Source organism: Peromyscus maniculatus, chromosome 18 (assembly GCF_049852395.1).
Source record: "Peromyscus maniculatus bairdii isolate BWxNUB_F1_BW_parent chromosome 18, HU_Pman_BW_mat_3.1, whole genome shotgun sequence".
Classification (NCBI taxonomy): domain Eukaryota; kingdom Metazoa; phylum Chordata; class Mammalia; order Rodentia; family Cricetidae; genus Peromyscus; species Peromyscus maniculatus.
This window is the reverse complement of record NC_134869.1, coordinates 18,229,463-18,244,852: the sequence shown is the minus strand read 5'-3', so window position 1 is coordinate 18,244,852 and position 15,390 is coordinate 18,229,463. Positions and strand designations below refer to the sequence as shown.

At 43.6% G+C, this 15,390-nt stretch overlaps 1 protein-coding gene across 1 annotated transcript in view; it reads left to right on the top strand.

Moving 5' to 3' along the window:
* Cfap54 (cilia and flagella associated protein 54) overlaps positions 1 to 15,390 on the top strand; it is a 297,311-nt gene that overhangs the window by 76,205 nt on the left and 205,716 nt on the right. Inside the window, exons 23-25 of the mRNA XM_042263184.2 lie at positions 9,533 to 9,669; positions 12,256 to 12,403; positions 14,056 to 14,211. Coding sequence (XP_042119118.2) covers positions 9,533 to 9,669; positions 12,256 to 12,403; positions 14,056 to 14,211 — 441 coding nt within the window. The remainder of the gene's footprint in view (positions 1 to 9,532; positions 9,670 to 12,255; positions 12,404 to 14,055; positions 14,212 to 15,390) is intronic.

Sequence of the window (15,390 nt, the reverse complement as noted above, 5' to 3'; positions counted from 1 at the left end):
CTTTTCCATGATGGCAGCTTATTCATAAAACACAAACCATTGCTTCCCTTATTAGTAAATTTGCCTTCTCAGAGAACATCCCCCCCTCCTCCCCGCCCCAGGACTACAAATGTAATTTTAGACGTTTTGGAAAATACTACAATGCATATCGATAAATGTTATCTGTTACTACACCGAGTAGCAGATCTGACCCTGGGGCAATGTTGTCAATGCCTGGTGACATTTTTGGTTGTTACAACCTAGGACTGCTGCTGCTGTCTGGTGAGTAGAGGCTAGGGATGCTGATAAACAGCATCCAGTGTGACAGGAGAGCCTTCTGCAACAAAGAAGTACCCACCACATGCTGGGGATGTAACTCAGTAGTAATAGAATACTAGCCCAGCATGCACAGGCTGTGGGTTCAATCACAAACACTGTAAAAAAAAAAAATCCAATACAAAATGTCAGTAGCATCAGGATGACAAACCCACATCCAGATCCCCACCCTCTCTCCCTCTCCATGCAATTGTATATGCGTATAATATACACATATATTTATAAATTTCTATATATTATTTTTAACCATATATACTATTTTACACAGTATTTTCTCTTTCATTTATTTATTTATTTATTTATTTTACAATACCATTCAGTTCTACATATCAGCCATGGGTTCCCCTATTCTCCCCCCTCCCACACCCTCTCCTTTTCCCCAGCCTACCCCCCATTCCCACCTCCTCCAGGGCAAATCCTCCCCTGAGGACTGCAATCAACCTGGTAGACTCAGTCCAGGCAGGTCCAGTCCCTTCCTCCCAGACTGAGCCAAGTGTCCCTGCATAAGCTCCAGGTTTCAAACAGCCAACTCATGCAATGAGCACAGGACTTGGTCCCACTGCCTAGTTGCCTCCCAAACAGATCAAGCCATTCAACTGTCTCACCTATTCAGAGGGCCTGATCCAGCTGGGGGCCCCTCAGCCTTTGGTTCATAGTTCATGTGTTTCCATTCATTTGGCTATTTTTTTCAATAATTGAGTAGAACCGAAATTTATTATAAGCCACAGTCGTCCTAGGTCGTCCATGCTATATATATAGTCGTCCATGCTATATATATAGCCTCTATGGTTCTATGGGCTGTGGTCTGATTGTTCTTTATTTTATATCTAGAATCCACTTATGAGTGAGTACATACCATGACTGTCTTTCTGGGTTTGGGTTACCTCAGTCAGGATGATTTTTTCTAGTTCCATCCATTTGCCTGCAAATTTCATGCTTTCATTGTTTTTCTCTGCTGAGTAGTACTCCATTGTGTATATGTACCACATTTTTTCCATCCATTCTTCCGTTGATGAGCATCTAGGTTGTTTCCAGGTTCTGGCTATTACAAATAGTGCTGCTATGAACATAGCTGAGCATGTATCTTTATGGTATGAATCAGCATCCCTTGGGTATATGCCCAAGAGTGGGATGGCTGGGTCTTGAGGTAGTTCGATTCCCAATTTTCTGAGAAACCGCCATACTGATTTCCACAGTGGTTGTACAAGTTTACATTCCCACCAACAGTGGAGGAATGTTCCCTTTGCTCCACATCCTCTCCAACATTGGCTGTCATTGGTATTTTTAATCGTAGCCATTCTGACAGGTGTAAGGTGGTATCTCAGAGTCGTTTTGATTTGCATTTCTCTGATGATTAAGGATGTTGAACATTTCTTTAAATGTCTTTCAGCCATTTGTGATTCTTGTTTTGTGAATTCTCTGTTTAGCTCTTTAGCCCATTTTTTAACTGGACTGTTCAGTATTTTGATGTCTAGTTTCTTGAGTTCTTTATATACTGTGGAGATCAATCCTCTGTCAGATGTGGGTTTGGTGAAGATCTTTTCCCATTCTGTTGGCTGTCTTTTTGTCTTATTGACTGTGTCTTTTGCCCTGCAAAAGCTTCTCAATTTCGAGAGGTCCCATTTATTAATTGTTGTGCTCAGGGTCTGAGCTGTTGGTGTTTTATTTAGGAAATGGTCTCCGGTGCCAATGCACTTTCTTTTTCTTCCTTCCTTCCTTCCTTCCTTCCTTCCTTCCTTCCTTCCTTCCTTCCTTCCTTCCTTCCTTCCTTCTTTCTTTCTTTCTTTCTTTCTTTCTTTCTTTTTCTGTTTTTGGCTTTTCGAGACAGGGTTTCTTTGTGTAGTTCTGGCTGTCCAGGAACTCACTCTGTAGACCAGGCTGGCCTCAAACTCAGAGATCCACCTGCCTCTGCCTCCTGAGTGCTGGGATTAAAGGCGTGTGCCATCATGCCCAGCTGATATTTTCATAAATAGATAATTTTTATTTTTCTATTCCATTAGAAAATTTCCTGTGCAGTACTCTTTAGTGATTCTATTTTATTGAATTGTTATTTTTTTAAAAAAATATATAATTATATAATCCCCCTTCCCCTTCTTCCTTCCAACCCCTCCCATATACTCCCCCACCCTGTAGAATTCATGGCTTGTTTTCTTTAACACTGTATTGAGCCTTGTGGACATGTGGTAGTTTCCTTAGTAATTCCTTATTGCTGGGCATTTAAATACTTTTCAGTACTTTGTTATTGTAAAAAAAAGCTAAAATATACATTTACTGCATATCAATCTTTAACTATACCCCTGGCTACTTTTCCAGGATAAATTCATAGAATGAAACTTATCAAGTTAATGGAACCAGGTAGACCCAAGTTCAGATTCAAGCTCCTCTTAGTAGCCATGTGGTACTGAGGGGATGACTTCTTGTGGGAAGGGAGAGCAGTAATAGCATGTCCAGAGGTCTTAGTGATGTCAACAGAGTTGCACATGTCAAATATTTAATGATAACACTTTTCTCGCAGCACACACTGAATAAATATTATTATTATTATTGTTAGTTATAAATACACTCATGATTAACCCTCTTGCTGAAATAGCTGTTGTCTGACTAAAGACGTGTGTCACCCACGAACAGGACACCAGAGTGACTCATTGACCTAGGTCTGAAGTATCTAATTTTAAGTCTATTATTGGCTATAGAGTGGATGGCTTTCTAAATTTTATCATATTTCTATTGTGCTGTGCTATTTTTCTTTTAATAGTTGATTAGCATTATAAGCTTAGATCCCACTGGCACTTTATATGATCATATTTTTCAAAGAAAATTAAATTGAGAGAATTGCTAAAATTTGTCTAGCATTGGTGTAGCATGTCACACGGGCTCACGGTTTCCTAGTATTTTGATTTCTTTGGAACCTAATATATTCTCTAATTTGCAGCCGTGGAGTTATTGTGAGGCACTGAATAGTTCATCAAGACCTGATTTTTCTCCCGGGAGTGGTTTGACTCTTGGGTTCCATTTGGCGGAACTTCCATGGATAGTTAATAAAATGACGCCCAGGCCACACTGCCGGTGTGATGAGAAATGCCATAGCAATGACCCGTGTCTCCTTAGTGCCACTGGGGCTGTAGTTCTCCAGGTCACTCAAGACGGTCGGCGGGCATTCTCCCACAATGCCAAGGGGCTAAAGCAGAAATCGATCACTTATTGAACCTCCTTAATTCTTAAATTTGAAGATTAAGTCGTTATATATTCTAGGCTAATATAAAACTTTTTATTAAAAAAATGCAAATTTGGTCTTCATAACAGTGGTTAGTTTTTTTTATTTTTTATTTTTTTTGAGCTGAGGATCGAACCCAGGGCCTTGCACTTGCTAGGCAAGCGCTCTACCACTGAGCTAAATCCCCAACCCAACAGTGGTTAGTTTTTAATTTCAGGACAACCCTGTTCATTAAAATGCATTATCGTAAGTATTATGTAGTAAAAGATGAGCTATTTCCCCAAATGCTTCTGGTTGTCATGGCCTTGGGGGTTTAGGTTGTGCTTTTATTCCACATTATTCTATAAACATTAATAAAGTCAGGCAAATCTTTAACAGGTCTTCCACTAATGTAGAACACTAGTAATTTAGTCTGTTTGGATTTTTTTTTAAAAAAGTAATCCTTAGAATTATAATATTTTGTGAACATTCCCTCATTTTTGGCCTCATTTTTGTTTACTTTTTTTTTTTTAAAAGCAGGTCATGGTTAAGGAATATGTTCTCAACCTTCCTAATGCTGCGACTCTTTAATACAGTTCCTCATGGTGTGGTGACCCCCAACCATAAAATCATTTTATTGCTATTTCGTAACTGTCATTTTGCTACTGTTATGAATCATGATGTACATATCTGATCAGCAACCCCCTGCAGGGGTGACGACCCACAGGTTGAGAACCACCGCCTTAAAGTTTCTTCGGCAGCAGATGGTAAATCTGACTCTTGGATCAGCTCGTGTCCTTTTGCACCTCTGTCCACATTCCAGAAGCTCTAGTGTTGGGCATTGCTTTGTGCCTGCTCTGAGAGCAGCATTGCTGTGGACCCCCGGTTCTTCTGTCTCCTCTCAGCCCCGGCTCCCCTTCCCCTCTTCTGGACACACTTACATTCTCTGTCAGCTTTCTCTTGTCTGGGCCTGAGCTGGTGTGCCAGCAGGTCTTCCTGGTGAGATGTAGCGGAGTCTGAGGACAGAACATGGAGGCGTTGTCACAGTCCCAACAGGGACGGTAGTGAGGGACGCGTTGCTCTTACATTTTCCCATTTCACAGGTGAATTCGTTAGAACCCACTGGTGCCTGAAGGATTCCTTTTGCCCATGAGTTTAAATTTGAAAGAGAGAATTATGGGTGATTTAGTTAGCGTCAACTGTCCACTTGACAGAGCCTAGAATTGCCCGAGAAGAGTCTCGGTTGAGCAATTGTCTTTATCAGGCTCATCTGTGGACATATTAGTGGGGGTTTGTTCCGATTATCTTGATTGACGTGGGAGGGATCAGCCCACTGTGATTGGTGCTGTTTCCCGGGTAGGTGATCCTGAGCTGTAGAAAGAAAGTGAGTGAAGAGGGTGTCAGCCAGCAGCTGACATTGGTTCCTCCACGGTTTTTGCTCTGGGTTCTGTCTAAGGTCCAGCTCTGACTTCCCTCAAGAGGGACTGTGTGACCTGGAGACGTAAGCTCAAATAAACCCTTCCTCCTATCAGCCGCTTTCCTCAGAGCGGTTTTATCACAGCAGCAAGACAGGAAGCTAGAGCAATGGCTAAAAAAACGAAGCGTTTCCCCGAAGAAGTTTCAGCTCCCCTCCCTCTCACCCTCTATCACCCCTGTCCTTGCTCATCTCTTTATCGTAGACATCTATTCATGTCTACTTTGCATCAGGTCCCATGCTCGATGCCGTCTCTCCTTCCTAGGAAATGTCTTTCTTACTCATCTGGATTGTCGTCGCCACAGCGGTGAGCCTGTGTAGATAATCTTCCTTCTGGGTTCCAGCTAAGGTCCTCATTGACACTAGGGAGCCAGCCTAGTGTCACTCGGGCGAGGCAGGCGTGGGCTGTGGAAAGCTGTGGGGTCAAGGCCAGGCTCCGTTTCGTACCTTTGAGTCTCTCTGTACATCCGTTTTGTCTTACTCTCTCTAAAGACTGACTTTGTTTACTTCTCTACTTTTTGAAAGGAAAACAGCCATTCCTGAATTTGATACATCCCTTAATTCCAGCCACCCAGGCCAGCAGGCCCCGGAATTAGAGTCCAAATTCCTGAGAAAGGGTCTGATTGGCTCATCTGATTTAGGGGAGTCTGACTTGACTTCTGTGTTTCAGTACAGATGTTTTGTGAGCCCACTCTTCTTTCCTGTGGTGTCACATCTGGGCAGTCTGATTGAGCGCCCCCCCCCCCTTTTGTATCAGCAGAAAATTTCAGTCTCTCAGCCGGCACGGACTTTTCAAGATTCTCTGACTCTAGAACCATATAGTCCATTTCTGTTTTACCCAAGCTGGTCCATACCTGATGGTGCCTCCCCTGCCCTCCCTAGGAGCTTCTTGCCTAAGTGATAACATTTTCACCAAATTCTTCTTCTATTGAGTGTGTTATTAGCCTTGACACCAGAACTAAACTTTGAATGAAGTCCATCTTGCTTTAGACGCGGCTATGAAATACCCTGGAAGTAAACAATGTCGTCATATGTAGTGAAATTGCTTGACATCCTCCTACTGGAGGAGAAGGACATCTCCAGAAAAGGGTGGTTTTTAGATTTAGTGAACAGAACATTTTTGAGTACCCAGTCTGCCCCAGGTACTCCAAACAAAGGATCCCAAGACCCGAGTGTATGGAAGTGTGAGTTAGCAAGCTAGTTTTGCAGGGTGCTGGAATCTACCATCAGAGTTTACGGTTCACTAGGACCTGGTAGGACCAGGAATTTTGCATTTCTTAGGTAGTTCTGAGTGGTTCTGGCAGTCCAGGGCTCCTATGGTGAGACCTCTTGTTTTCAACAAGTGAACAAAATGTGGTGGTGGGACCTAGGTAAAGTAAACAGGTAGACTAGATATCAGAAAGGGCATGAGTGCTAAGGCACAAATATCTAGAGTAAGGCAGCGGAATGGACAGTAATGATAGTGTTCAGCAAAGTGACAGGGAGAGCGTAATTTGAGGAGAGACCCGAAGGAAGTGGTTCTCTAGGGGAAAACATTCTGAAGAAGGAACAGCTGGAGCGGGAGTCCTAAGGTTTTCAGGTGTTCTCCCAGTCTGTGGTTTGAATGAAAACGGCCCCCATAGGCCCTCAGGGAGCAGCACGATGAGGAGGTGTGGTCTTGTTAGAGTGGGTGTGGTCTTGTTGAAGGAAGTGTGTCATGGGGGGGGTAGGCTTGGAAGTTTCAGATGCTCAAGCCAGGCCCACTGTCACTCTCTCTTCCTGATGCCTGCCAATCTGGATGTGGAACTCTCGGCTACCTCTCCAGCATCAAGTCTGCAAGGTGTGCGGCTATGTCTCCCACCATGATGAAAATGGATTAAACCTCTTGAACTGTAAATCAGCACCAATGACATGTTTTCCTTTGTAAGAGTTGTTATGGTCATGGTGTCTCTTCACAGCAATAGAAACCCTAACTAAGACACACTGTGTCTGATCAACAGCAGGTCAGCTTTTATGGCTGGAGCAGAGCGACCCCAGGGGAGCAGGGAGTAGGCAGACATGTAAGATGTGGGGCACTGGCAGGATTTTGCCTTGCCTAAGATGGGCAGCTACTGACGAGTCTTGATTCATGCCGTGCCCCAGTGTAACTTCTATTTTCAAAGGTTCGTCTGGCTAAGTTGGGAACTGACATGGAGAATATGGAAGACTCCTCTCCCCTGCTGAATTCCAGTGAGAGGGGAAAGGGTCTTACCTGTGGTGACAGGAGCCAATGTGGTGAGAAGTGGTCGGGTGCTGGGTATGTTCTGGAGAAGGGCTAATGGGAATCCCTAACAGGGACAATGGGGTGGGAAAAGTAAGTTTTGACTCTAAGGTCAAGCATCCTATTTGAAGGACAGACTTGACATTATCTGAATTGAGGATGAGGCTATGTGGTGTATTCTTGGAAGCAGGGGAGAATTGAAAGTTGGGGCATGTTGAGGTAAGAGACATGCCTTTGGGGCTTGGGTGAGATATGGACATGAGAAAGAGTTGAGAATAGTATGTGATAATTCAAACCTTGTGGCTATCACTAAGAAAATGTAGACAGAAGAGGGAAGCTGAGGGGTCAGTGAACCTTGGGTATCCAACGCAGAAAGAGTGGGCAAAGAGGAGGCTGGGGAAGGCACCCGGAAGGGAAGGTGGTCATTGAGGCAGGAAACAAGCCTGGAGTGTGGACTTCTGGAAGCTAGCTGTATGTGGGTTATTTATCAGGGAGAGAGTATCTAACATAGTCCATTACGTCATTAGTCTTTTAGTATGCTCCTCCTCATTTTAACCCCTCCCCAAATATCTGTTCTGTCCAGTGCTGTTAGGTTAATTATTGGTGAACGCACGGACATCATGGCACTTCCTGTTCAAAAGCCTATGGTGCTTCATGAGTTCATAAACCTTCTTTATTCATTTTTAATTGGCACATCGAGTATTCAGTAGTTGAGCCAGTAACAGTCCACAAGGCCAACACCTTATCCATTAGGCACCCAGGGATTTTAATAACCTGATTTGAAAATGAAGGGAAGCTCTGCCGTGGGTCTGGCCAACCCTCCTCACACATCATCTTACTTTAGATTAGAATTACACACTGCCGCCGCAGCTGTCTGATTGGTCAGATGTGGCCCACAGCAGTGACTCACTGTACTTACTCTAGGAATGGTGTTCCTACCTCTTCCAACTGTCAGATTTGGTGCAGACTTTCAACTTCTCCATGCCCCGGCCTCCTCCCCCGCACAAAGGGTGCTGATGGGCTGTACAGAGCAGTCGGTGGCAGAGGCCCGAGTGCTGAACGGCGTGCTTTGCCTCTAGAAAGTTCCGTCTGGTTTCAAGGCCTGACAGAACCCATGGCCTACATTAACTTGTCCTCACGTTACGTGTTTCTCTTCCCGTTCTGCTTCATCACTCCAGTCTTCCTTCCATGCTCTCTGACCATTTTTCACGGTTTGTTCTCACATTCTGTCTAAACTGTACCAGCTGGAACTGTGCCCTTGCCTCAGGGTTCAACTCAAGCTTCCCACGCCCTCATTCTGAAACGTGCACTCTGTGTTACTAAGACCCCCACAACAGTTGTGGATTCTTCATAGCTTCGCTGTGCTGTTGTGCGGTTTATGCCTTCCTTCAGCTCGGTTCCACAGGCGGTGAGGGCATTCCTAAGCTGACACGCGTGTCTCCTCTGGCATTGAGCACAGGATAGGAACTTACAGGAAAGCTTACCACTTGGTGAGTGAGGAGGAATCGTTTGACAGACCAGAGAAGTTCTGGCCTTGTAAGTTTTTCCCATGAGTGGATCATGTTCTAGTAACATGTCCTTTCTGTGCTTAATTCAATGAATTTATTTATGCCTTATCATTTGAGGCAGCGTGGAAGTCATTTGGTGAAGGTTCGTGTTATGTATGCATTTAAATAGAAGAATTTTTAGAAATTCCCTTCAATATATTCTATCAAAAGAAGGTCAGTTGGTGATTTTTTTTTTCTACTGAGCTTCTATGCTTCGCTGGTGAAATTATTTTTCTCCACACTGAATCTGTTAAACTTAAAAGATATGGACTCTTGGAAAACTTCTGTTTTATTCTTTACCCTTTTCAGCTGCCAACTCTTTGTCGTACAGAAGCTCAGAAAGTGTCAGTCAGAACCAGGAAAGAATGAAATACATTTCCTATATCAGGTTGGGGAAATCTGATTGTTTCTCTTGGAGCAGATTGTTCATTATAACGGTATCTATAATAAATGGGGCATACTGCTGAGATGGATGGAAATGAAATTAATTTGGCTCAGATGTGATCTTTGTTTTGCTTATGAGGATTTGAAACATCCTTACAGAGTTTCAAATTTCCATGCAATTTAGAAATAAAAGAGATTTCAAACTGCATCTGCCTCCCCTGCCGGTGGCCATTCGTGGCCACCCGATTCCCTCACCATGGCCCCGTGGAGCAGAACAGTAAACGTGAGATTAGTGTGTGGCAGGATGTGTCCAAATTCTGTTTGAAATATGCGTGTTCCAAGTGAAAAGACCCCTTGAGACAATATGTTTTTTGTCACAGGTCGCCTATCAGGTTGGGAACTATGAGTTGGCCAAGAAGGTCTTCTCACCAGTTTGGGATTATATTGTTGCTTCTCCGATTCAGGATGATCAGTCCGTTATCACTCTAAGCAACATCATGACGGTGACACAGAGGAGGTAATTAGAAATGCTATTTTAAAGCCCCATGTTGTGTGTTTTCATTTGCATATCAAGACAGCTCATATAAAAGTATATCTAACCAGAGTTATAAAATGCATATATTCCAAGGTCTTCTGCCCTCCTTAGACACGACCTCACTAGAGTCAGGAAAAAAACGGTGAGGCAGATGGGTAAAGGTTTTGGAATAAAAATGTCAAGGGGTAGCAGCCAGAGCAGAAAACATAAATGCTCACTGGAGACTTTTGAAACTGAGGAAGGAGAGGATGGGGCCGAGGTGTGAGGACTTGCTGTGTGGACTGCGATTATGAAGGGTTTTCCTTGCTTCACATAGGCTCCTAGGGTTACACTCTCGGTAGTTGCCAACATGCCCGTAGAAGCCATAGAGAACGCTGACGATCTTCTCATCTTTTTGCTGTTTTTCCTTAAAGGAGCAGGACTTCAGGACAATCCCCAAATCGAGCATTTCAGGCTTAGTTCAGGCCGTGTCTACAAACTGAAAATAAAATCCTTCACCTGCTTATTAATGCCTAAAAGAGATAACCCTTCACCCCTCACAGATAAATAACTTAAAAACATAAACAATAGACAAAACAAGATGTTGGTAATGCTTATTTGCACTAAACGCTTAATTCCATTTCAGTTAAACACATAGAGACTTTCTGCCCTGTTCAAGGGTTGTGAGTGCCATGGGAGAAAGATCTGAGGGGCATTTTAAGAGGAGGAAGAGGTGAGTTAGGTTTTGTGTGAGCTGTAGTGTAGAAGAGGGGGTGAATACTGACTGTGCTTTCCAGCTGTAAGTGACTGGGGAGTCTGCAGCATTCACTAAGGGAAATGGGGTGTGTGTGAGGGACGATACTAGCGAGGTGGGGCATTGATTACTTTGGCTTTTCCAGCAGGATGCTTTTGTAGGTCAGGAGATGGTAGTCGATGTTTTGTTTAGTGCTGACTCATGCCCTCGGATTAGCTGGCGACAAACCCTCACACTCAAGCTTCAGGTCCTTCGGCTCCGAATCTCCTGACCCCATAGAGACAGTCACCGCTAAAGATGGCAATTCGGAAATTGTCCTCGAGGGTCACCATCGAAATCTTGAAAAGGAGCCTTGTCTTCCAGAGGAGGATGTTTGAACCTCAGCAGAGAAGAGACAACCTGGGGTTGAGGGCTGGTGTGGCTTCCATGAAAGGGGCAGATGTAAGAGATGGAACCAAGCAAGGCTGCTGAGGAGGATCTGTCCAGGAGACGAGGAAACAGGGAGGTGCATTGCTAAGGGAATTGGGAGTCACTTGGCGGGACTGTCCTGCTCTGTGACACGCCAGTGCCAGGTCAGGCTCAATGAAATCCTATAGAAAGGTTGAGCAGGATAGACATCAGGAGACATTTAGAGTGGGCAATTTGGAGGCCACGAGCAGATTCAAGAGAGCAACTCGTGGGACACCAGGAAGAGCAGAAGTGCTACTGAGCAGCACTGATGTCATAGCTGACGCAGAACTTTGTGTCGAAGCAAGTCTGGTTCCTGATGACTAAGAGTCCGCTTGACTCGTGTTTGTATCCCAGGGTCTTAGAGAGTGTTATGCACATAGTAGGCATGAAGCAAACGCTATTTTGAAAAGGTGAATGAAAAAAGAAATAAGTGAATAAGTAATTGGTGTTGTGACAAGCTAGAAACATTGGACAGTGATGTCCCTGCGGGTCACACGATGATATAAGAGGAAGCGGAGCCTAAGGGTCTGTGAGCCCCGATGTGGAAGGGACTTACTGGACTCTGAGGGGGGGCAGGGAATGTAACGGAGCCAGAAAGTGATAGGTGGGACAAAGGCATGATTCACGGCACTGAGGGTCATTGGAGGCCAACAAAAAAGTACAGTGTGTATTGCAGGGTGAGGCAGGAGAAACAGGACCCTCCTGGTAAGAGGGTCCAGAGCTCAACGTGGTGGGATCATCTTCGGGTGTGAATTAACGATGTCGGGCTCTTTCCTGCTCTTATGGGGTCAGGAGATTCAGAGCGGAAGGACCTGAAGCTTGAGTGTGAGGGTTTGTCACCAGCTAATCTGAAGGCATGAGTATTGGAAACCAAAGAGCGTCGACATATGTCAAGCTCTGCTGGCCTTTGGCACTGTGGACTGTGATTTAGCGAAGACAATCAGAAATACCCAGAGCCATTAAGACTCATTCTCTGTAGCTGAATTTGCTTCAAATGCTCCCATTATCACAAAGTTCATCACTTTTTTTTTTTTTTTTTTTTTCGAGACAGGGTTTCTCTGTGTAGCTTTGTGCCTTTCCTGGAACTCACTCTGTAGCCCAGGCTGGCCTTGAACTCACAGAGATCCACCTGCCTCTGCCTCCCGAGGGCTGGGATTAAAGGCGTGTGCCACCACCGCCCGGCAACTGCTTCCCTTTCTTAGTTGTGAGCTTGCTCTCAGGTTTTGACATAAACAGACACCTGAGAACAGCTGTTCCGTGTACTGCCATAGCCGTCAGGGTCATTGCGTAGATGCCGAGAGTCCGCAACCCCAAAAAGGTTGAACAGATGCGGCAGGCTGGTCATTGTACAGTAGCACCCTTAACACCGTTTCCTTCTTCTGCAGATTGCACTCTAATGTTCTGGCCGACACTTCTTCGATCCTCTTATACCTTTTCCTTAGAAATATCTTTGTGATGAGCGACATTAAAATTAAAGAAGAAAATCTCTTCTGTGATAATATTAAAGGCAATGAGATATTCCCTGCCCAACAAGTGAGTAAATGTCCGGAGCTATGTGGGTTCCACTGTGTTTGCCTCAAGAACGGATGCCTTTGGGATCTTGTGTCCTTGTAGTGGACGGACCAAGAGGACGCAGCCTGAATATGTTGTATTATTTCATATTCCATGCAGGTCTCACAGCCATCAGGTCATGTGTCCTTCTTCTCAATTTATCTTTTCTCCTCTGTGTACAAGACCGGGATATATTTCAGAATTCAAATCTGTACAACGTGGACAGTGAAACACTTGTAGTCCCACTACCGCTAAGAACACTATGGCTTCATTTTTTATATGATTTCTCTGCTTTTGAAAAGGTTCAGGGATTAACATATTATTATTTACAAAATGAGATCTCAGGCAATTTATTGTTCAGCCACCTGCTTTCTTAAAAATGCCTTTTTTTTCCCTTAGAGATGCTTTTATGCTGGTATATATTAGCTTGCTATGCTCTTTTGAATTGTAAAATTGCATGCTTACACAGAGGCAGAGGCTTAATAGCCCTCCTAGTGATGGACTCTCACGGCATCTGTACCAGGCTCTGTGTAGTCCGCAACCCCATAGTGCTCTGACTTTGATAGTGATCTTCTATTAGCCCTTCCTTCCAGTCTGTGCCTCTCTCTTTGTTCCGTCTTTCCTCACCAGATATGGAAGCTTCAGGCATCTACTTCCTTTCCTCTTCTGTTTTTTGTAGTAGTTGTTTTTTATATACTGTTTTGATTTGCTCAGACTGGTAGTTTGTTCCATGAGGCCCATGCCAGCGACAGGAGCCCTTCCTCCAGCCCAATTCACTGTTCTTGGAGCTCAGGGTCTCAAAACCACCTGCCTGCACTGAATATCCTCTGCACTGTATTCCGTTTCTTCTCTTGCCACACCACGTCTGGAAAGGAAGCCATTTAAAAACCGCTTCTGTGAATTTCAGCACCAGAAACCACCAGTCCAGTAGAAGCTGCTTGTGTAGAAATTCCTGGTCAGTGTTTGTACAGTTTCTCTTGTGAATAGTTTGGATATAAATATAAATAATGTGGATATAAAAAACCCCAACATTTTCTTTCCCCAGAAGGAAAGTGAAAGGAGAGGCGAGGACTTCTACCCTTTTACAAGGACTTCTGTTCTTTTACAGGCATATTTAACATCACAACTCTTAACTTGGCATTCTTCACCATTTCTATTTTGTTGGTGAAAATATAAATAGAAGTATTAGTCTGGCTTTCTGAAAATGTTCCATTTTCTCACAAATTAAGAAGTGAAATTAGACTCTGTTAATCAAGTGAGAGCAATATTATTGGTATATTACATTTTAATTATTATTCATCACAATTTGTGGTTTTAAAAACTAGGTTTTTTTTTCTGCAATTAAAATACAGCTAAGATTTTTTTCTCCCCAATAAAATAGATGGGCACATTTTCTGTCATTAGTGACTCTTGTATTATCTTACAAACCAGTCTGTGGGTTAATTCCAAGATTATCCTATGCACATGGAGCATTAAGGGAGAGGCAGAGCCTCCCCAGGTTAGACTTTCTTCATGCTGTCATTCGTGTTGTTGAGCCAGAAAGACCACATTCCGTGTCCTCTCTGCATCTGGAAGACATCTGGAGTGGCATGCCTGATATTGGCCAGATAACACCCATTCTTGTGTCCGCACAGCTGGCCAGACTGATGGAATGTGAGAACGTGCTTGTGGCGCTAGAGCTCAGCAACTTCCTCAACGATGCCAATTACGCCCTTCAAGCAGTGACCCAGTGCTACGGGCTCCTGGCTCCCATCATCTATCACAACATTGTTTTAGTACCCGTCATACAGGTAAGGGTGTCCCGTAGCCTCCACAGGAGGTGTGTGTACAATGAAAGGTCAGTGATTATTATGGGAAAGATGAGCCATATGACTCCATAAAGTGCAAATGGGTCAAGAAGAAGCATTGTGAAAAGGTCCCGATGAGTTATATATCAGAAAGGAACCAAATGTGTTTCTTTGAAAGCACACATTTTGTGCTTTAGTTAAACACTAGCGATGGTCATGTTCCAGTTTTTATATTCTTGTCATTGTAGATACAGCAGTATATCTTTATCACCCATCACTAAAGCCATCGCAAGAGTGCCATAGTGAATAACCCAAGAAAGCTTGCTTTGTGGCAGAGTTGGTTTTCTCATTCAAAGGGAGGAGAATAAATGATGGTGAAATGCTTAGTTATTCATCTGAAAGAAAAGTGGAATCTGACTTCTATTTGTACTTTGTAAAACTGCCCACATCTGTTAAAGGATTACAAGTAAAATAAAGCAAAACTTTACGGGCAAAAAAATTAAAAATTAACCAGGAGCTGACATCTGTAGTCCAGGGTTTTGGGGGAAATCTTCCCAATTAAGAGAACTTCTAAAGCCCAGCAGTAGTAGCACACATCTTTAGTCCCAGCACTAGGGAGGAGAGGCAGGTGGATCTCTGAGTTTGAGGCTAGCCTGGTCTACAGAGAGAGAGTTCTAGGACAACCAGTACTAGACAGAGAAACCCGTCTCTGGGAAAAAAGATAGAACTTTTAGAAACGATAAACTGTATGAGACAAAAGAACCAGGACGAAGATCATAAGAAAGTTGTGGGATTGGAAAAAAGATAAACTCAGAGTTAATGGGGAATGAATTAGGTATAACAAGAATCCTTGCAAGTTGGCCATCACCTGATAGGTAGATGGATACAGGACCTGAATAGGTAGTTCATAGAAAACCAAGTCCACCTCATGGTAAGATGCTTGGGCACAAAATATTTCTAGAACCATGTGTTGGATTAATGATGTAGAATCTGTAACTCCCATTGCTGGTGGGAACATGTGATAGCAATGGCATTCTGACTCACTGACAGGGTAATGTGAATTGTTAGGAGCTTTTGGGTTTTGAAAAAGAAACTTAATGAAATTAAATCTAACTTTAAGCAAAATTAAAACCAAATAAATCAGATATAGTAATTCCTCTACTGGTAATTTATTTCATAGAA